This window comes from Sminthopsis crassicaudata, chromosome 1 (assembly GCF_048593235.1).
Source record: "Sminthopsis crassicaudata isolate SCR6 chromosome 1, ASM4859323v1, whole genome shotgun sequence".
Classification (NCBI taxonomy): Eukaryota; Metazoa; Chordata; class Mammalia; order Dasyuromorphia; family Dasyuridae; genus Sminthopsis; species Sminthopsis crassicaudata.
Genome location: NC_133617.1, coordinates 387807268 through 387829042, shown reverse-complemented (window position 1 = coordinate 387829042; position 21775 = coordinate 387807268). Strand labels below are relative to the sequence as shown.

Genomic DNA, 21775 nt, shown 5'->3' with positions numbered 1-21775 from the left:
AATTCATGATCAAATCTAACACATGCATTTAATACATGAGAAACTGAGATACTTGGTGTGACTGATGTGGCTTGCCAAAAGTCATACCTAGTGTATAAGTGATGAAGTCACAACTAGAAACTAGTCATCTGGACTCCTAGGGCTCTTTATATCATAAAATATATCTATATCTACATCTATACATATATATATATATCTTTATGTTATCTTTATATGATAAAATACCTTGAAAGATAGGGTTGAACACTGATTTCCTTTTTTAGAAAGTAGTGCAATTCCATAGTTTTTAAAAATTCCTTTTAGTTCTGTCAGTCCCCTAGGGAAAACACAGTGTCTTATTTTCATAGTTCTCAACTAACTTTTAAAGAAGAATAGATAGTTTATGTGCAAACTACAAAGCAAACTTACTAACTTTCTACCTTGCTTGTCTTTCTTCTTCTCTCCCTCCTCTTCCTTCCTTATTTCTTTATTTCTTTATTTTCTTTCTTCCTTCTGTATTTCAGAGTTCATTTTTTTTCACTTGAAAAGAACTGGAAAATCATAAAGAAAATGAGTGGTTCTGTATTTCTCAACAGTGATATGTGTTATTAAGCAATATTGATTGTCAAGAGGGTGCTTTATAAAGCTTCCATGGGGCTATATAGAGCCTCATGCTCTGAGTAAAAAGGAAAAAGTCATAACAATAAGGAATAGGTGAGAAACCAACAAAAATATCTCTTTTAAAATACAAAATGTAATGAAAACTACATAGAAATGAACAATCTCTCCCCTTTATATTCTAGATAAAAACACTTGGGAGGTACCAAGAAGTTTTAAAATTGATCCTAGAAAGATCAGGCTAATTTGTTGCTTAGTTTGTTCCTTTAATAGTAGAAGAAAAGACCTTCCTTGTTCAATTTTCTGGTGTATGTTAGAAATGTGTGTTTTGTGTTATCTGTCACCTTCCAAAGAATCTTTTCCTTGGCTTCAGGCTCTCTTACTCTGAAAGAGAAGGATGTTTCTCAGGTGTCCTGCACTGTTCTGGAAGCCACTATAACATTTTCTTGTGCTTTCCATGACTCTGAGTTGCTCTTGACACTCTTGTCTTGTACCTGACAAATCTATTCTATCCTGATTGGTTTTCCTGGAGCAGATTTTCTAGATATTTATTCTATGTCTCTCTTCCATGCTGATAGGTTTAGAATAGTATATGAATCCAATCCTCTCTAGACTTGTGATTATTTGCCATGGGATTAGCTTATCAGGATATCTAAACTTTCTAATATTGTTCTTTGTTAGAGTTTCTGGGGAACGAGTTGTTTTTTCCAATTCTATGTTGGACTTCCCATTGAGCTCTATTTGCCCATTTCTCAGCTCATCAGTGAAACAGAAATGATAAATAATATCTTTGTTCCACAAATAATACTGATTCCCTTATGCTCTCCTATATGACTATACAAAGATGATCTTTCCCTCTGTGAAGGGATGGTTTTCTGGAACTCCATTCAGCATTGGTTTAAAATAGAAAAATAGAAAATGGAAAAAAAAAAATTGGTCCAAATCTTGCTTCTGCTGTTTATTCCCTATGAGAATCTGGATAAAGTAATCACTATTTTATTAATTTTCAATAGTAACAATAAAGACTGACATACAGTGATTTAATATTTTCAAAGAAATACTTAAATTTGCTCTCTGAACTTTTTGACATGAGGTTAGTAGCAGAAATTCCCTACTAACTCTAAGAGTGTTTCCCTCATTCTTTCTTCCAATTTACATAAGAGAAAGGACAATTCCTTCCCATTGTGAATGTCCTAGAGCTTTGTGACTATTAGCTTTGCATTAGCACCCTTTGAGTTTTCTTTGTTTTTCAATCTCAGCTGGAGGGCTAGATCAGAAATCTGAATTTCCTTCTTATTTCTGCAGCCCTTGGTACTTCTCATATTTCTACAACTGATTGGGGGTGGAGCAGGGACAGGGGGATTAAAAAAGGGAGAAATACTGTTTCAATATACAGATATTTTTCTGAAAGAACAGGGTTTTCAGGATATTGAATATGCAAGCAGCAGTTCGGTACATTCCTAACCAAAGGCAGGATAAGTACTATTTGTTGCAATATCTTACATAAATTCTAAGCAGCTCCATCCCAAAACTACACTTTTCAAAGACAGAAGGAAAAAAAAAATGCATGTAGCATTTTAACTTTTAATGAAACAGAATTGAGCAGTTCTCAGCTTTTCCAACTTCAATTAGTTTCCAGAGCTATGCAATATTTCTGCTAATTTCATTCTTGGTCTTCCTTTCTTCTCTCTAGCAGTCTCTTGTAGGGGATAGAATTGGGAAGGGACTGATGCCTCCCAAACAAAACTCAGTTGTGAGTTTGCCATTTCACACCCATTTTGCCATTGGACAAGGTAAGCTTGAGCTCTGCACCAGCCTCTTTGCCCTTCGACATTTTTTACCAGGGATCAATCCTTCTCTCTTTCTCTCTGTCTCTGGAGAAGTTATTTCACTATCTCAGTCCTGGATAATGGAGCTCTCTTAACATGATCCACCTTACCTATGAGTCAGTCTTGTTTTATGGCTGGAATAATCACTAGAGGTTGGAATATAATAACAATAAGCATTTATATAACATATTAAAGTCTGTAAAGCAGAGATGAAGTGCTTTAACTGAGGTTTTCCTGCCTCCTAGTTCTACATATTATCTACTGAACCACTTAACTTGTTTAAAATAGCTAACAAAGCACATTACTTTCTTTTTTTCCTTGCACTTTTCCTTTTTTTTTTTTTTTCTTCTATCTGGTATTTCCACCATGAATTCGAGACCTAGTTGACACCTCCCAGGGTTAGCTTATCAAGATCTCTTCTTTCCATATTTTTGTGCAACTCACTTATATGTAGGGCTGTTTTTACCACAAACAGAAGAGGAACCTGTCCACTGAAGAGATTATTATTGATTTGTCTATGGCAGAAATTCTCAACTTGGGGCTCATAAACCCCTAGGGTCTATATGAATTAGATCGCAGGAATAGTTAAATTAATTTTTTTAATGTTGAGAAATATATTACAATATAATTGGTTTCCTTTGTAATCCTATATATTTTATTTTCTACACTAAAAGACATTATACTACAAAGGGCTCTGTAGGTTTTATCAGGCTGCTCAAGATTTCTTGAAATTGGAAGAATAGTGATATGTTAAGAAAAAGCAATACCTGATTAAAAAAAACAAAAACAAAAACAAAACAAAACAAAAAAACAACAACAACAACCAAAACCAAAAACCCCCCCCTGCATTTCTAAAGATTGGGAAATAGTTATTTTTACTGATATTCATTTTATGTTAAAAGAGTTGTCAGAAGAAGTCTATAGTGAGGACTGAGCTAAGTCCTGAGGGTACAAAGAAAGTAAAATTAATCCTTTCCTTCAAGGATCTCACAGTTTAATGGAGGGTGGGATGTGCAAATAACTATCTACAAAAAAAAAGATCAATTGATAAATAGATAAATTTATGTACATATATATAGACATACATATATAGATAAATGGGAGAACTTTTAGAGATAAGACTGTAGGAAGCAAATGGTGATGAAGGGGACTGAAGAAGACCTCTTGCAGAAAGTGGAATTTTAGCTGAGACTTGGAAGGAAGACAAGAAGTCTAGGAGATAGGGTTGAAGAGTGAAAACATTTTAAGCATGATGGACTGGAGTTCATCCTCCCCAAATAGGATCTAGATCAATTCTATCATCCTATTTAATTAAGGGCCAAGTTAATTGTCCATATACAGCATCTTTCTAAAAAGTAAAAACAGAAAGATTAACTCAGTGAGCTGGCTGATTTCTAGTTTCATGTTCTAGTCACTGGTATATGTTTTTCATCCCCTTTGCTTTTCCAGGGTAAATGAACAAAGCAAACTTTCATTTGACTGAGGATATCATTAAAGAACTTTTGTACTGTTCTGGAACTATATACAAAAGCATGACATTTTTTTGAAGTCTGTGTTTTCTTATTTTATACCTCATTTGATGTCAGAAATCGACATTCAACCAAGTTCTCTCCATATTCAAATGTGTTATTAAGCCCTACCCTACTTAAATGTCTATATAAGAAACATCTAGTTTGAGGCAAGCCTTAATGATTGTATTTTGAACTGTTGAGCCAAATGCTTTTAAAAAATAAAAAATAGACATACTGCTTTATGTTCCACATTTTTAAGCAGTTTTATGACTCTGAAGGTATGGCCTACTGGAAAAAAAATCATCTTTGAAAGCTTCTGTTTCCTTTGAACGTTTTCAATTTGTTTCCAATGTACACATAAACTATTATTATCATAAACATTTTGTTAAGATGAAAATGTAGGCACAGGGATCATTAATTGCTGATGTTTTCTCCATCCTAGAGAGTTGTTTTGAGGAAAGGGAATAATAGAAATGTTCATCTATTCTGTTTTTTGAAACCTTTTCCTTTTTGATATGTTATGAAAAATCAATCCTCAAATTAAATAAAAGATGACCTGATTCCTTAAATTCATTAGTAATGTAAGAAGTTACTTCATGTAGTTAATAGTGATTCAAATCGAGCCTCAAATATTTAGTTATCCGTGTGGTCCTGGGCTACTTATGCTATATCTCATTCTTAGTTTCTCCAACTGTAAAAGAACAATAATGATGGCACCAACTTCATAATTTTGATAGCACATAATGATTATAGGTAGTAGGGTATATTAAATCAATTACAAGCTAGTGATTTCTCTACTTAGGTATATTACTGAAAATGTATAGTAGATTGAAAGAATATAGGAGAGAAAAAAAGAGAGAGGCATTTAATAAAAGTTAGAAAGCACATGATAGTTTTCAATATTCACCTTTGCAAAACCTTGTGAGTTCCCAAATTCTCTCCTTCTTCCTCTCCTGAAGACAGCAAGCAATCTGATATAGGTTAGACATGTGCAATTCTTCTGAACATATTTTCATAATCATTATTCACAGCATGATGATTATGAAGGGGAAAAATGAGAAAAAAAACAAGCAAACAAACAAAAAAGGTGAAAAATACAATATTTTGATCCAGCAGCCTCCATAATTCTTTCTCTAGGTGCAGATGGCATTTTCCATCCCCAATCTATTGAATCACCTCATTGTTGAGAAGATCCAAGCCCATCACAGCTGATCATCACATAATCTTGTTGTTACTATGTTCAATGTTCTTGTGTTTGTTTATTTCACTTAGCATCAGTTCATGTCCATGATTTTTTTGAAAAATTTCTAGCTTAGTATAAACATACTTATGTATACTTATTATATTACATATTATAAAAATGACTTCAATCAGGTGAGGATAAATTCTGGTAAAAGTAATTCTTGAATGATAGTCATAAAGAGAAGTAATAGTAGGTATTCGTATGAAAGGATGAATGTGATGCAGTGGAATGTTCACAGATTCTAGAATCAAAGAGCATGGTCTAAAACCTGCTTTTAACATTATCTGTGTCATGTTGGCCAAGTTGCATAACCTTCCCCCCCATCCTAGGCCAAATTTTGTTCATCTGTGTAATGAGCAAATTAAAGTAGTTGGCCCCTAAGGTCCTTGGAATTATGATGTGGCTTGAGATTTATGATCCATAGGATTATCATTCTTATGAATTACCAATTACTATTGATTTAAACCTGAGGGACGGTTTGACCACCAGAGTCAAATACAGCATCCTTAATGATGATGACTGGGCACGAAGATGAGGCAGAGTGAGTATAGAGCCACTTTCTAAGATTCCGTGCTTTAGGATCAAAGCCTTAGTAGAGATGTATAAATGTATGACTTTTCTTACAACTTCAGGTCTCACCAGGTTATGGGCATGTGCTGATCCTCACACTTGTTACTCAGCAGCATTGAGGGATGTAGGGAACGTCAGACTTTTTTCATTTCAACTTCTATGCATACTACAGGATTAGTATTCTCCCTTTTCAAGGAATGAGTTAATTTTCAATTAAGGAGATGTTTACAGCAAAAAGGAAACCTCAGCCTGGTCAACATGACACTTTGGGAAATTACTGGCTATGAGAGAATTGAGAGTCTTTGTGTCTATACAGATCTGAACCACAATCTTCTGAATTTTCATCCCTCTTCCTCCTCTGACTTCAGATGTCTTCTTAATATGGCATTGGAGTAAATTCCTTTCAAAGGAAAGCTTTAAAAATGAGGATAGTTTCATTTAGTTAGACTGGCTTTGCTTTAATATGAAACTCAGGGGAATGGATTAAATGGCCTATGAATGTCTTCTAGGCCTAAGAAAAGAATCATGGTGCAGGAAATGGAACTAGAGAACCTGGGTTCTGTTCCTGACTCTGATGTTTACTACTTGGACAAGTTATTTAACTTTCCTAATTAAAATGATGGGATTATATTATGTCCTGCTTTCTAGAACACACATGTTGGGGTGATTAAAATATACCTTCCTAGTGGAGAAGTGATGAGGCAGGACTCCTGAAGATGGTGGAAATACGGAGTCCATTTATTCCCAGTTTTTCCCCCTTTTTATGCCCTCATACCTGTATGTAACAAAACCAATGGGCAAGCGCCAAGTATATACTGTGCATGTGGGACCACATGAACAACTTGCTATTGCCACCTGGATTCACTCTTCCACTTGGTATCACTCTGCCTCAATCTCAACACAGGTTGTCACCACCCACTAACTGCTCAGGAAGGCCAAGAGCCCTTAGGGGAGATGGGGAGCCGAACCAGATATTGTCAGCAGGTTCCCTCTGGGCTGAAGGGTCTTATAACTTGCCCAGAGTTTCCCCACTGTCTATAACTCTCTATGGGATTGGATAAGATAGTCTTGAAGGTCCTTTTCTGTTTTAACCCTGATCCTTCAAGATAACCTCTGAGATCCTTTTAAGATCTATGGTCCTAACTCTCAGGGATATACTTCAGTTAGCTACATTTTCTGATTTCTTTGCTCTTATAGAATCATTCAAACTGTTCATCTCTATTATCATTCATTAACATTTATGAAGCAGGTTATTTCATGACATGTTTGCCTGAGAGACACTGAGAGATCTAGATAGGATTTAGTGCCCATTTAAGCATCTGATTCTTGTTAGTCAAAATATCACACAGTTCTGGGAGGCACAGATAGTAGTGAATAAAGCAACAAGCCTTTGATGAAAGCAGATAAATAATGATTAATACAGCCTAGCGCACAGGGGCTACCTTGCACCTTTGAAAAAAGAAAGAATAAAAGTGTGTGAACTCAGATGACCAATTTGCTGCATTGCAGTTTTTCCTGTCCTTTGAACTCTCTGGGACTTAGTGTATTACTATCTGCTAGGAATTCTGCCGTAGGGGAGATATGACAAGTTTCTTTTGATGGAAAGAGGACATATAGATGTTTGAAACAGTCTACTGCTGGATGCTGCTGGCATTCTCAGTGGGACTAGTCCTGTCGTTGGGACTGCTGACAGATTGGTGGCACTGAAAAAGAAAAAAAAAACCTAGGGAAAAATTTCTTTTTATTTCCTTTTATTTCTATCCTGAGTGGAGGAGAAATAACCATTGGAGGCAGCATAATTGTACCATCTGATTTTACCCCTCACTTTGATACTTCACTAAGGGAGATGTTTTATGCACCACCTGGATATTTGAGAATCTTAATAAATTTTCCAAAGCATGGAAGGGATCAGATAACTGTTATGGGAAAACTTGAGTTACTCTCTGTGAGTCAATGTGGTTTTCAATACTTATGACAGATGTGAAGATGCTCAGGCAAATGCAGAATACAACAGAACATGTAACCCACAGGCTGTGAGATTGTCTTAGTCTCTGCTTGTTCAGAATACTTAAGTTCAAATCTGGCCTTAGACACTTACTAGTTGTGTGACTGGGAAAATCACTTAACCTCTGTTTGCCTCAGTTTCCCCTGCTGTAAAAATGAGAATAATAATAGCATCTGTGAGTACCAAAATGAGATAATACTTGCAAGTACAGTGTCTGCCACATTAGTAGGTCCCATGCAAATGTTATCTGTCATTTGTCATCATCAACATCATCATCATTATTACACCATGGCTTTTTTTTTGATCCCTTAGGCAAACAAGTAATCTTTGATGCATGTTACCAATAGGGATCGAAGAGTTACTCATTCATTTACTATGTAACAGGTAGTGTGATTGGAGGTGATTAGTACTGTCTGTATTAGATACTATTAATCTCTTCTTCTGAAAATGAATAATGTTACTTTTTCCCATCTCTTTTTTGGCTCCCACAGTCTCTTGCTTTTGCTCATTCTCTTTCCAGGGATAAGCTAACTTCCAAAGAGGACAATGGGATTCACCTTGTTTGAGTATCCTGTCTTTTAACCCAGCAGGTTTCTAGGCAGCAATCCCTATTTTACTCACTACAGCCTGAAGACAAAAGATGACCTCCATATAGCTTTACTTTGCTTCAGAAAGCTTAGAAAAAATTCTCTCCCTTCCCTTCTTTCTCTTCCTCTTCCTTTCTTCTTCTTTTTCTTCTTCCCCTCCTCTCTCTCCATTTCTATCTTTTCTTTCCATCTCTCTTCTCCTTCTCTCTTCTTTTCTCTCTCTTCTCTCTCTGTCTCTTTATCTCTCTTCTCCTTCTCTCTTCTCTCCCTCTCTGTCTCTTTCTATTTCTTTCACTCACTCCTCTCTCTATCTCTTCTCTGCCTCTATTTGTCTATCTTGTCTATCTCTCTCTACCTCTCTTCCTTCCTCCTCTTCCTCTTCCTCCTCCTCCTCCTTTTTCTTCTTCTCTCTCACCTTTATTGGCCAGATGATTTCTCTGCTTTTTATTATGTTGTCCAGATTTGCCATAGATTTCCTTCCAAGGAGCATGTTTTAATTTCATGGCTGCAGTCACAATGTATAGTGATCTTTGAAATCAAGAATATATTTTAAACTATAAAGAGGAAATCCTTCCATACCTTAAAAACTTGAAAGCTTGAATAGTTCAACTGCTTATAAAAAGAGAAAAACTTGCAGAGAAGATGAATTTGCCCTAAGGCACAGACTGCTATATATACATTTATTGCCAGCTCCTCATCTTTATAATACTGTAGCAGGAATCTGATGACCATAAGCAAGGATGGAGTACCTCACTGAAAGAACCTGCTCTGGGTCAAGAAGAAAATCAAGTTAGAGAGACCAAAACTTTGCCATCTCCCACCTGGAGTTGAGTCTCTGAGGGAGCCAAAAAAAGAGAATGTTTCAGCACTCCTAGATTAGGGGTCATTCACTTATTGGAAAGAATATAGTAACACCTGAGTGAGACACTCAAGTTGATGAAGACTATAGCTGTCCATTAAAGAGCAAACCTAGGGAGTCTAGTAGATGAGCCATCCAGCTGAGTCCTCTGGACATTTCAGTCTAGACAACTCTAGCTCAGTGGTCAGGATACTTAAAATATCCTGTAAGAACTGTCTTCCCTTGCTCAATCTGGCAGCATTTTATCCAGTGGCTGAGCAACCTGCTCAGTTCAGTTCAGTAGCTGCTGACCTTGAAAAGAGCCAGACCATCAGCCAAGTAACCTATTTGGTTCAACCCAGCACTGGATTGACCCATTCAGCAGAGATATTGTGCCCTAAAAGGAGGCAAACCCATCTGAGTATCAGAGCAAATGGTATGCCACTGATGTCCTATCCTCTGCTGAACTTCGTATGGTAATAAAGAACATCAAGTTCTACCTGTTCTAGTATTGTGAGTTACCTTAACCCTATATGTTCTCTTCACATGTGGCTTGCTATTAAAGTACATAAGCACTTTAAGTTTGTATCTACTTCCCATCCCCCTTCCCCTATGATTCTATGTATCTGTTGAAGACTATACCCTATGTTTCAGGGAAAACACTATACCTACTATTCTTGCTGTGCCCTTTTGAATAAATACCTATTCTTTGTTTCTTTACATTTGGATGTGTTTGCTTTTTGTATTATAAATATTTTCAGATTATTTCCGCTTTATGAAGGATCTCTTGTAACAAAAGTAAACTAGTTAATCATACAGTGACTTAATTAGTGACTCATATAATGGCATCATATTAATAATATAGCGATCTTCATATAATAGAAATAACATTTTGAAAGCATATTCAATATTTTGCATCTGTCAAAATACTCCATCTACTCTATATGAATAAACATGAAAAGAATTTCCCTTACATATATATATATATATATATATATATATATATATATATATATATATATATGAAACACAGGGGAATGGATATATATATATATATACATATATATATATACACATACATACATATGCATATATGTATGTGTGTGTATTTTGTTTGATAGCCTAAATCCATCACTTTTCTGTAATGGAGAGTGTGCTGTTCATCATGGATTCTTTGGAATCATGAATGTTCATTTTTTGAATATTCATGATTCCAAAGAATCCATAATTGGGTTGTATTGATAATTCATATAGCTTTTAAAGTTTTTTAAAACATGTTTATTGTTATTGTATGAGGTGTTCTATTTTTGCTCATTTCATTCTTTATGATTTTATAGAAGTTCTCGAAATTGTTCATTTTAATAATATTGATGTTATAGTATGAATTATTCTACTTCTCATTCTCTTTGCATCAGTTCACACAAGTCTTTCTATGTCCTTTTGAAATAATCCTTTTTCTCATATCTTATTGTTTCCCCCCCCATCACATTCATTTACCATAACTCATATCCCTAAGAGTATTTTATCAGTTGGAGAATGGCTCTTGTTCTAATAAATTTGAGTCAGTTTTTTTTTTTTTGGTATCTTGGAATAATTCAAAGAAACTTGTGATGAAGATTCCCCTCTTCCCAGTTAATAGTTTCCATTTTAATCTTGATTAAATTTGTTTATGCAAAAACTTTTAAAATTTTGTGAAATCAGAATTATGAATTTTATCTTCTGTGATCTTCTCTATTCCTTGTTTGGTCATGAACTTTTCTTCTACACATAGATCTGATAGATAATTTTTCCATATTTCTCTAATTTGTTTATAATGTGACCTTTTTATATTTTGGTCAAGTATCAATGGTAACTCCTTTTTATATAAGGTATTGATCTAAATTTAATTTATTCTTTACTGCTGTCAATTTTCCCAGGACTTTTTGACAAATACTGAATCCTTATCCCAATAACTAAGGTCTTTGTGTTTATCAAATACTAGGATATCAACCATTTTTGTTTCTGCTGATTCCACTGATTGATGTCTCTCTTTATTAACAAGTACCAAATTCTAAAAAGCTAATTGAGTTTACTGGCTGACTATTAGGGGAAACATATCAGTAGGGGATCATATTAGGAAAGCAGTTATCTATAGGATTATTCTTAGAACTACTTACTAATGTGAATTGAGAAAATGAACTCAAATGGTATGAATTACAAAATATAGACAGAGTAACAAAGTAATTTCTAGGAAGGAGCATACTAACAAATGTGGCAGTAGGATGTATTTTCATTACGAGATGCCACTGAAGTTGATCTGAATGTCCATAAGCATTTTAAACTCAACATGTACAAACCAGAACTTATTATTATTCCCACAAATCATCCTATTTTCTAGACTTTATATGTCAGCAGTGCTTCCACCTTTCCAGTCATACAAGTTTGTCCGCTTACCCTCTCAGTACTCTTTTATCTACCTCTCTACATTCCATCTTTTCTGTTGACTAGGTGTTTGGGACTCTTAGGTTTCTCCTTGGTTGTTGAGATAAGTTGCTTGGATACTTCACCTATGTTTCTCAACCCTCTGCTCCTCAGTATCTATGACACTAACAATTCCTCTCTGCTCCTCCAATTCTGGTGAGAATCTTGAATTTCAACAAATAAGAGGTCATCGAGATCAAAGAGACACACAAAAAGAAAATATAAACCACCTAACATAGCAATTACTCTTGTTTTAAAAATTATTTTTGAGTGCTTTTTTTGCTCTTGAATTCCTATAAGAATTATGACTCAAAATTAAATGGAAATTTAAGATTGACAAAATTTTCTTTCATGTTCAAAATATTATAGAATATTAGAGTTGGAAGGGACCTTTATGTTCACTTAGTCAAATCTGTTTTTTTCAAAGTAGCAATATCCTTTGCACCATTTATCAACTTATTTGGGTGTTCACTACTGATTTGGGCAACCTATTATGTTTTCATACAGTCCCTTCCCTAAGATGTACAAACATTTTAAAGAAAGTTAAGGCCTTGAAGGCAACAGAAAGTGATCATTGATATCACAAGTGAAACTCCCAAGTTTCTAAATTGCTCTCAATACCCTCAGTCACTAAGATGAAGGGAAGAATGAGATCCAATCAACTCTCAATTGTGCTAAAGCTCATTGTGCATTTTGTGAATTATTCAGCATTCTGCCTCCTGCTGTCTCATTGTGTTACTATTCAATTTTTGACCAATTCTCAGATTATTAGCACCACAGGTTCTGGAAGGAAAGGAAAGAAAGGGGAAACTCAAATTTGCCTACATATTGGGAGCATTGGTAATGAATGAAATGAAGGATTAAGAAACAACAGTCATCGTATGTCCTAAATTTATCTATGTAAACCTTTCTCCTATGAACAAATTCCTTAACTGGAGTCACTTTGGACTCTACGTTCATTTCATTTTCCAGGAAAAAGTTACATCTGTCTTTTATGTGAACTGACCATCATCCTCTTTCCCTAATTTTTTTTTTCCCTTTTTTGATTTAAGTAATGTAGTGGGATTAAGGTTACTTAAACCTCGGAAGGTTGATTACAATTGAATTGGCTCACTGAAGATAGTCCATCCTGTGTGAATCTTAACTCTCCATTCCTGATATCTCTTTAGTGTTTCAGATCCCACAACATATATGACTTTCAGGACAACTTCACCTAGATATCTCACTGACCCCTCAAACTCTACACATCCAAAACCAAATGGATTAACTTTTGATTTGACTATTTCTGTCATATTCAGAATTTTATCCCTCATTTCTTACTCACCCAGGTATTAAATAAACAGCCAATAATCCTCTGTAATATTTCATGCATCTGGCCTTATCTCTCTTTTTCTGCTGTCAGTATTTGAGTTATTCTTCAGTGGTTGCTAATAGTTATCTTCATTATTGCCTGCCTGGACTACTTCAGCATTCTCCTCATATTGGCTTGCTTTCACTCTCCCTCCTCCAATTCTTTCATCCTGCTGCCAAACGCCTTTAAATATAGATCTGGTGGTGTGACTTCTATGCGCAAAAATCTTCAGTGGATTCCTACTGCTGATCAAATAGAATTCAAATTATTTTTCCTGGCATTTTAAACTCTCCACAGATTGGCCCAACTTCAACTTTCCAGGCTTATCTCACTCTCATCCATATCCTCGGAACTCCAGCCAAATGAGATCTTCTATATTCTTTCTACTTTCTTGACTATGTGCTCTTGACTACACTGAATCCCCTGCTGAGGATGTGTTGAACTTCTCCATTTTTCTCCTTTTGGCCTTCCTTCCTCCCTCCCTCCTTTCCCTTCTTCCCTCCCTCTTTTCCTTCCTTCCCTCCCTCTTTTCCTTCCTTCCTTCCCTCTTTTCCTTCCTTCCTTCCTTCCTTCCTTCCTTCCTTCCTTCCTTCCTTCCTTCCTTCCTTCCTTCCTTCCTTCCTTCCTTCCTTCCTTCCTTCCTTCCTTCCTTCCTTCCTTCCTTCCTTCCTTCCTTCCTTCCTTCCTTCCTTCCTTCCTTCCTTCCTTCCTTCCTTCCTTCCTTCCTTCCTTCCTTCCTTCCTTCCTTCCTTCCTTCCTTCCTTCCTTCTCTCTGAGGGATGATTACATATTTCATAAGTCTTTCAGAAATGTCTTTGGATCATTTTATTGCTAAGTCATTCATAGCTCTTGGTATATTGTTCATTTCACTTTGCATTAGCTCATGCATGTCTTTTCAGGTTTTTCTGAGAGCATCCTTTTCATCATTTCTTACAGTACATCATAATCTCATACCCTAATTTGTTCAGTCATTTCCCAATTGTTGGGTATTCCCTCAATTTCTAATTCTTTGCCCCCAGAAAAGAGCTGCTATAAATATATATATATTTTTTAACAAGAGTCCTTTCCCTTTTTGTTTCTTTTATTTTTTAGGGGGAGGGAATACAGACCTAGTGGTGCTATCACTAGGTCAAAGGGTATGTGTGGTTTTATAGCCTTTTGAGCACAGTTTCAAATTGTTCTCTAGAGTGATTGAAATAGGTCACAGTTCCACCAATTGCATTATTGCCTCATTTTCCACATTCCTGAACATTTCTCATTTTATTTTTCTGTCCTATTAGCTAATCTAGTAGGTATAATTGCTTTAGAATTGTTTTAGTTTGCATTTTTTCTAGTCAATAGTGAATTAGAACATTTTTCCCCAATATGGCTATAGATAGCCTCGATTACTTCATTTGAAAATTATTCATTACTTCCAATCATTTAGCAATTAGAGAATAGCTCTTATTTTATTTTTTTTTATAAATTTGACTCAGTTCCCTGATGACCATTTTAAGGTAAACATTTTTTTCATTTTAAAATACAATAATACTTTAATTAGTAGCAGTTTCTTCATCTGTAAAATGAAATGGAGAAGGAAATGACAAACTGCTTCAATATCTTTGCCAAGAAAACACCAAATAGAATTATGAAGGGTTGGACCCAACTGAAAACATCTGATAAACCAACAACAAAACTTCATTTAAAAATGTGAAACAAAACAAAACTTTCTTGGTTAAAGGAAAGACATTACAAAAATAAAGAGCAGGCATTATTTGGCCCCTAAATAGTAGGTAGAATGCTTGACTTGAGAGAGAAAGACCTGGGTTCAAATTCCACATCAGATATTTACCAGCTTTGAGTCTAATCAAGTCATTTCATTTCTACCTGCTTCAGTTTCTTCATTTGCAACCCTGCAAAATGACAAGATTGGACTCATGGCCCATAAAAGTCCCTTCTAAATCAATTTTCTTATAATTCTATATATTGAATATAGGAACTAGAAAGATAAAAACAACCATTCCTTGTTCTCAGGAGTTTACATTCCATTGACCTGTACTTTGTTTGTACTTCTTAAATGTTCTTACTTCGCTTTATTAACATTATCTACTTATGACTTTCCCCCAGTTGAGTTAGGTTATAGGAATTTAATTTTATCTAAATGTTGTATCTCCCCCAGGACCTGGCATAATTCTCTACACTGAACAGGCTCTAAGGAAAATTTTTTGACCCTAATAGATAAGATTTTTACTCTTAGGCTTCAGCAGTCTACCAGAATATGCTTGAAAACCTTTAAAATTTATATATTTGAAAAATAAGCTGCAGTGTGACTCATCTTCATCTGAAGGTGAAATCTGGATATGTTAGGAGAGACATTTGTATCCTTTTCTGATCTTTGCTTTCTTTCAGTCATCATTATCATTCTAGACAACATGCAGAGAGCATATTTGGTACAGTAGAATTGTTAGTGAAGGATTCAGAAAATTGGAAATTTTATAACTAAAATGGAAGAAACCAAGCCAGTTCAAAGAAAAATAGGCATAAATAAAAATAACAGGAAATAAATTTGATCTTTCTTGTGTAACAAGATAACGTATAAATATGTATATTATATTGTATTTGACATATACTTTAACATATTTAACATGTATTGGATTACCTGCCATCTAGGGAAGGGGGTGGAGGGAAGGAGGGGAAAAATTGAAACAGATGTTTTTGCAAGAGTCATGCAAAGGTTTTGTATATAAAAGCTATAATTAAAAAAATAACAGAAAAATCAAATGAGTACTGTGCCCTTTATTCATGAGAAGCAAGTCTAGGTTATCCAGCTAATGAGGAGGTAACTTTATCCAATAGTTCTTGTAGCTTTCTGGCGTGCTCACCCCCTGATTTCATAGGTAACAGAGTAGATAGAGTGCTGGGCTTGGAGTCAAGAAGACCTGAGTTCAGTTAGCCTCAGATACTAGCTGTATTATCCAAGGCAAATCTCTTAACCCTGTTTGCCTCTGTTCCCTCCTCTGTAAAACGAATTGGAAAAGGAAACAGCAAACCTCCAATGTCTTTGCCAAGAAAACCCCATATGGGGTCACAGAGTTGGACAGGACTGAAAAACAACTAAACAACAACACAATTCTAAGCAGGAGGGGAAGTGCTTCTGGGAGAGGAGTTCTCCCATATCCAAAGCCAGCCAACATTCCCACTCCCACCTCAAACCTGGGTGATCTTTAGGTTCCAGAAGGAAAAAGCATCTTCTTTCTCACAAAAGGGCTGGAAACTAAGAGGTAGTGTGGGATGAACAGAATCAAGGAAGATTTATTTGAAAGGAGCTGAAATCTTGAGCAGTTGTGATGAGGACTTGGATAGCTGGGTTGGCAGAGAGAAACTGGAGGACTGATGGAATTTTTCCCTGGAGCAGGCAGGGGAAAAAGGCTCCGATAGAGATCAGTTTAACTTAGTGGTCCCATCTTCTATGGCGGTTCTTCCTCAGTTGTGGATGGCCCTACCTTGCTGTGTCCCATCAAGAAATCAATTTATGTCAAGCCCTTGAGGTTCACTCTCTTTGGGGCTTGTGGGCAACCCAATTATGTCCTATCAGAAATCCCAAGCATATCTCTCAGGTTAAATTTTCTCCATAAATCTGTTTATAGTCCATGCCATCTTTGCTGAATCTCCTTTGGGCCAGTCTGCCATGACACTCTGTCTCATGGTGTCTTTTCCCTTCTGCCTTCCCTCTTCCCCATGCCACATGGTATTTCTCCTAACCCTCCTATGTCTTATAGTGTCTTTCCTCTCAGACTCATTTCTCCTTATAGTTAGCTCCTTATACTTAGGGTGCTAAATCTCTTTTAGGATTATAGGGCAGATGGCATGCAATCAAGTAGGCACAAAGAAGCCAAATTCAGGATAAATTTGAAATAATCAACTAAGTGAAGGCAGTAGAATTAAAGAGGATGGAGAAAGGCTTCTTGTAAATAGTGAGATTGATCTGGGACTTGAAAGAAGCTTGGGAAAAAGGAGAATATTTCAGGCAGAATTGAAGAGAGTTCATTGATAAAGAATTAAGAAGTTATTACCTAGTGCTGTGGAGTGGAAGTTGGATATAGAGTGATAGTGAAGGATGTTCTATTGGATGAGTAGGCATGAGAATTTATTAGATGAAAAGAGAAAGGGAGGATATTCTAGGTAAGCAAAGACACAGCAGTGGGAAATGTGAAGCTTGTTTGCAAGTGATTTAGGAGTCTAATTTGGCTGGAGCATCAAAAACATGGAGAGAAGTAATAAAAGAAAATTTTGGAGAGGAAGGATGCCAGATTGCTAGGGGACCTTGAATGCACTCTTATGAATGTTTTTTTTACATTTCTTTTGTGGAAATAAACAGTTGTTCTGCCCTTTGTTTATTGAACAACTTCTTTAAAAAAAGATTCTGTCAATTTCTTTTGGGGGAGACATAAGGACAGAATTTAACTTTAAAAAATTTATCTTCTGGGATATGAGTTTAGGATATTAGTCATTTATTAAGAGAAAAGACTTCAATCCTTTCTGTTTAGGGTTAGGTCCCCAGAACACTGTACTAGGTTTATAGTAGTCCAGATTAAGAGCCCCCTGACTAGGGGATGGGATGAGAGGAAGGAAGGGAAAAAATTTGCAAAACAAGGCTTTGCAAGAGTGAATGTTGAAAATTATCCATTGATATGTTTTGAAATAAAAAGCTTTAATAAAAAAGTGCCTATTTTCTCCCTGAGTGACAATGTAAGTTTCTTTAAAGGTAGGGACTGTTTTGCTTTTGTATTCCTGACTCCCCTACTAGTGCCTGACACATAGTAGGCACTTAATGGATGCTTGTTGATTGATTAAAGGATGGGAAACATGTTTTCTGATATTTTTAAAAAAAAAAAAAACTCCTATTAGGAGATTAATTTGTAATTACTGATAATTTATAACCCCCCAAAGAGAAGGAGGTTATAATTTTTTGCTTCTACATGACCTTTAGTGTCTACTCACTTGTCTTTTATAAGTCTCACTTGATATGCTCACTTGAGCATTTATAAGATAAGCTAGCCATAAGATTATCATTTCTTTTCTTATCCAGTTTTTTCTCTTTCTACAACTCACAGAGTCTGCCTAAGATGATAGAGGGCTGTGATTTTTATTGAGAATGCCCACACAGTGATGAAATCTAGAGTCTTTGAAATACTGAAGCATAGCTTCAGAGAAGAACTCCCCGGGGTTGGGGGGAATGATGGTTGCATTATTCTGTGTCTCTTCCAATTCTGTGATTCTTCTAGTAGTAAATCCTGAAATCAGATAGATAGCAGCTCTTGCTGGAGATTTTTTTTTCAATTTTAATTTTCTGATAGTTTCATTTAGACCAACTTTTTTTCCCTTGGAGATGAAAGGATCTTTCAGGATTTATAATGGGCAGTACTAGGGCTGGTAGGGGAGCCATCCTGCTTTTTAAAATTTTTCTTTTTTACCATGTCCTTATAAATTGGTATTATTTTTTCTTGATTATGTTCATTCCACCTCCAATAGTCACTGTTTTTGTTAAATTACCTAGATTCTTAGGCCTCAGGATCACCCTGAGTTCCTCCATCTTTCTCACTTCCCACGACTATCCAATTATTATGTTCTCTTAATTCTCTTTTGTCATAATTGTATAGCCATCCTCTTTTTTGACTCTTATCCCCCTCTCATCACTTCCTTATGGTATCTCAATTGCTCTATCATTGTTCTTTCTCTCCCTTTATTGTCTCTACTTCAGTTGACTCTTCATGAAGCTACAAAAAATTAACATGCTAATATATATATATATACATATATATATATATATATATATATATATATATATATATATATATATATATATATATATATATATATATATATCTCATCTAGAATAAAAGGCAAACCCCTGAGCCTGAAATTTAAAGCCTTCAATTCTCTGGGCCCAACCTAGTACTAGAGACTTATTTCACATTATTCCTCTACATTATATTCAAAAGCACTTAGTTAGCTCCACTTTAGATTGGGCATTCTCTCTCTTGGTTCCACATAACCATTCTTCAGTATTAGACTGCTATTTGTTCTCTCTGTCTTTTATGTTTTTAATCTTTCTTCAAAGTTTAGCTTTCTGAAGCTTCTCTCACCCCCCCACCTATTAATGCTCTTTTTCTCTTTCATTATTAATTATATAATCTTTTCTTATTCACTCACTACTATGTTATTTTCTAAATATATATTGCATTTCCCTACTGTTAAGCTTCTTAAGAACATAGGCTGATTTATTTTTATCTCCCTTTCTCCAGTGTCTAGGATGGGAATGATTAAATGAAAAAGAATATTTGTTACTCTGTCAAGAACCATGCTAAGCTATGGGGATACCAATACAAAAATGAGGTGCTTCATGAACACAAGGCACTTATATTCTAATGGAGCTGACAAACTCACGTAGGGTAGTGTTTAGCATGGAGTATTCTTTTGCCTTATGAACTTTCAAGAATGGTGATTGGAAACCATAGGGAAGTTGAGTAACATGTCCTTCTTAATGTCAATGACAATAGTTATTTGATTTTGGCTTCCAAAGGGATAAAGAAGAGGTGGAGTGTTATTAGTTAACCATGTAGGGCAGATGGTAAGTAGAAGGCCTTGTTAATCAGGCAGCTAGCACTTATTACCTGCTTACTGTGAATCAGAAGCAGTTAGGTGATACTGTAAATAGAGTGCTAAGATTGAATCAGTAAGGCTCATATTTCTGAGTTCAAATGCAGCCTCTGACGATTATTAGCTGTGTAAGCCGGTGAAGGAGCTTACAATCTAAAGGGGGAGACAATATGCAATAACTACATTCAAATAAGATAGAGAGTGTTCCAGGCATGGGAGATAGTCCATGAAAACTCTCAGAGTTGGGAAAAGGATAGTGTTCAGAGAATGGAAAGATGCTAGTGTCACTGGATCAAAGTTCATGAAGGAGAATAAGATTTAAGAATACTAGAAGTTAGGAAAGGATCAGATTATGAAGAACTTTAAAAGCCAAGCAAAGGATTTTATATTTGATTCTGGAGCAGGCCCCCCAGAGATGAAAGGATGATGTCCTCTAGGGACTGCTCTCTAAAAGCCCAGTGTTCTGTCCATTGCCAATGATGGACAGGTAGGATGGTAAGACCAGAAATGCTTGATCAATTTTGATTGAATTGAACCCCAATTTTTCTTTAGTAAATCATGTTCATGGATTGATGTGATGTTTTTTCATTTATTTATATTTACACCATTTTTAGCTTTTTTGAATATAGTATTCTTGAATTGCTACATGAAACAGTATTTGCTTTTATTTTATCTAAACAATCACTTTTTTAAGCTTCAAGGAATATTCTCCAGTATGAATACACTGGGATTTGTGAACAACCCCACATTTAATCTTCCATATCCTTCTTTATTTTATAGATTATGATCAGTATTTATTTTTAAACTACGTTTTTTTTTTTTTTTAAATCTTGATCTATACTCAATTTTGTCCCTTTGTAGATGATCATGACTACTCTTGACATTCAGGTTTAGATTCACTTAGGTTCTATATATGTACTGTTTCATATACTCAATTTTCTTTTTAACATCCTTTGTAATAACAAATGTCATCCTTCTCCAACTTTATTATCTTTTGGGAAAAGATAATACTTGGGCATGTACTATAGATTATAGTATATTAAGTAATGTTAAGGAAACAGCAAATCAAGGTCATAAGCCTGGTTGATAGCAGAGCTAAGATTCAACTACAGGATCAGTATGAAAATTAAAAGCAAGGCATTTCAAAGTATTGACAATTGTGATGTTCTTGTCTGAAAATTTTACTGCCTTGAATTTTAATTCAAATTGATTTTCAGTGATATTTAGTGTCATTCATTGATCTGTAATTGTATTTCTTCTGGTTCTTAACTCATTTTCTACTTTGCAGGTGGAAATAAATATGTACATAATGTGTGTGTTTATCAGAGCATTGTATAAGAACTTTTTAACATATTATACTCATTTGCTTGCATCTTTACACAAACAAATCCAAATCATGATCAAATCTTTTCTATTTTGTTCCACATTTAGATAGTCGTGCCATTTTTCAACAGCAAGAACAACAACGAGAAAAGTGGGAGAGAAACAATGCGTCAAAGAAAAGACTCTCTCGGAGATCCATCAGCAAAGAACGATGGGTAGAGACCCTGGTTGTAGCGGATACAAAGATGATCGAATACCATGGGAGTGACAGTGTGGAATCTTACATCCTCACCATCATGAACATGGTATGTTGATGAATGTAGTTGGAAATAACTTCTTATTAAAAAGTGAGAGTAGTCATATTTTTGGTTTCTTTTTAATGCTTGGAGTTAGAATATCACTCTGTGTTACTAGTGAGTGAAGGGAAACATTCAAAGTAAGATTGTTTTCCTTTTGGAGATGAGATTTCTAAGAAATGTTATTTGATATTTATATAGTGTGTTAAATTGAAGAAAAAACTATAAAGACATGCACAAATCTGTTAAACTAATCTATCAAGCAGTAAAAATTTGATAAAAGTGTCTATTGTGTACCAAGTACTCTTCTAGACATTAGGAATACAAAGACAAAAAAATTTTTTAAACTCCTATATACACATACATACAAAGACAAAAAATGAAATAAATTATATATACACATATGCATATATAATGTGTGTGAGTATGTGTGTGTATATATATATATACATATATATATAATGTATATACAGGATAAATATAAATAAATACAAAATAAGGAGAGAGGAAACTAGAAGTTGAGAGA

General features: G+C 35.2%; 1 protein-coding gene across 4 annotated transcripts in view; it reads left to right on the top strand.

Moving 5' to 3' along the window:
• The window catches only part of ADAMTS12 (ADAM metallopeptidase with thrombospondin type 1 motif 12), a 510414-nt gene that overhangs the window by 267668 nt on the left and 220971 nt on the right, over nt 1-21775 (top strand). For all 4 annotated transcript variants that reach the window (XM_074279497.1, XM_074279496.1, XM_074279499.1 and 1 more), the window contains one exon: nt 21062-21258. In XM_074279497.1, coding sequence (XP_074135598.1) covers nt 21062-21258 — 197 coding nt within the window. The remainder of the gene's footprint in view (nt 1-21061; nt 21259-21775) is intronic.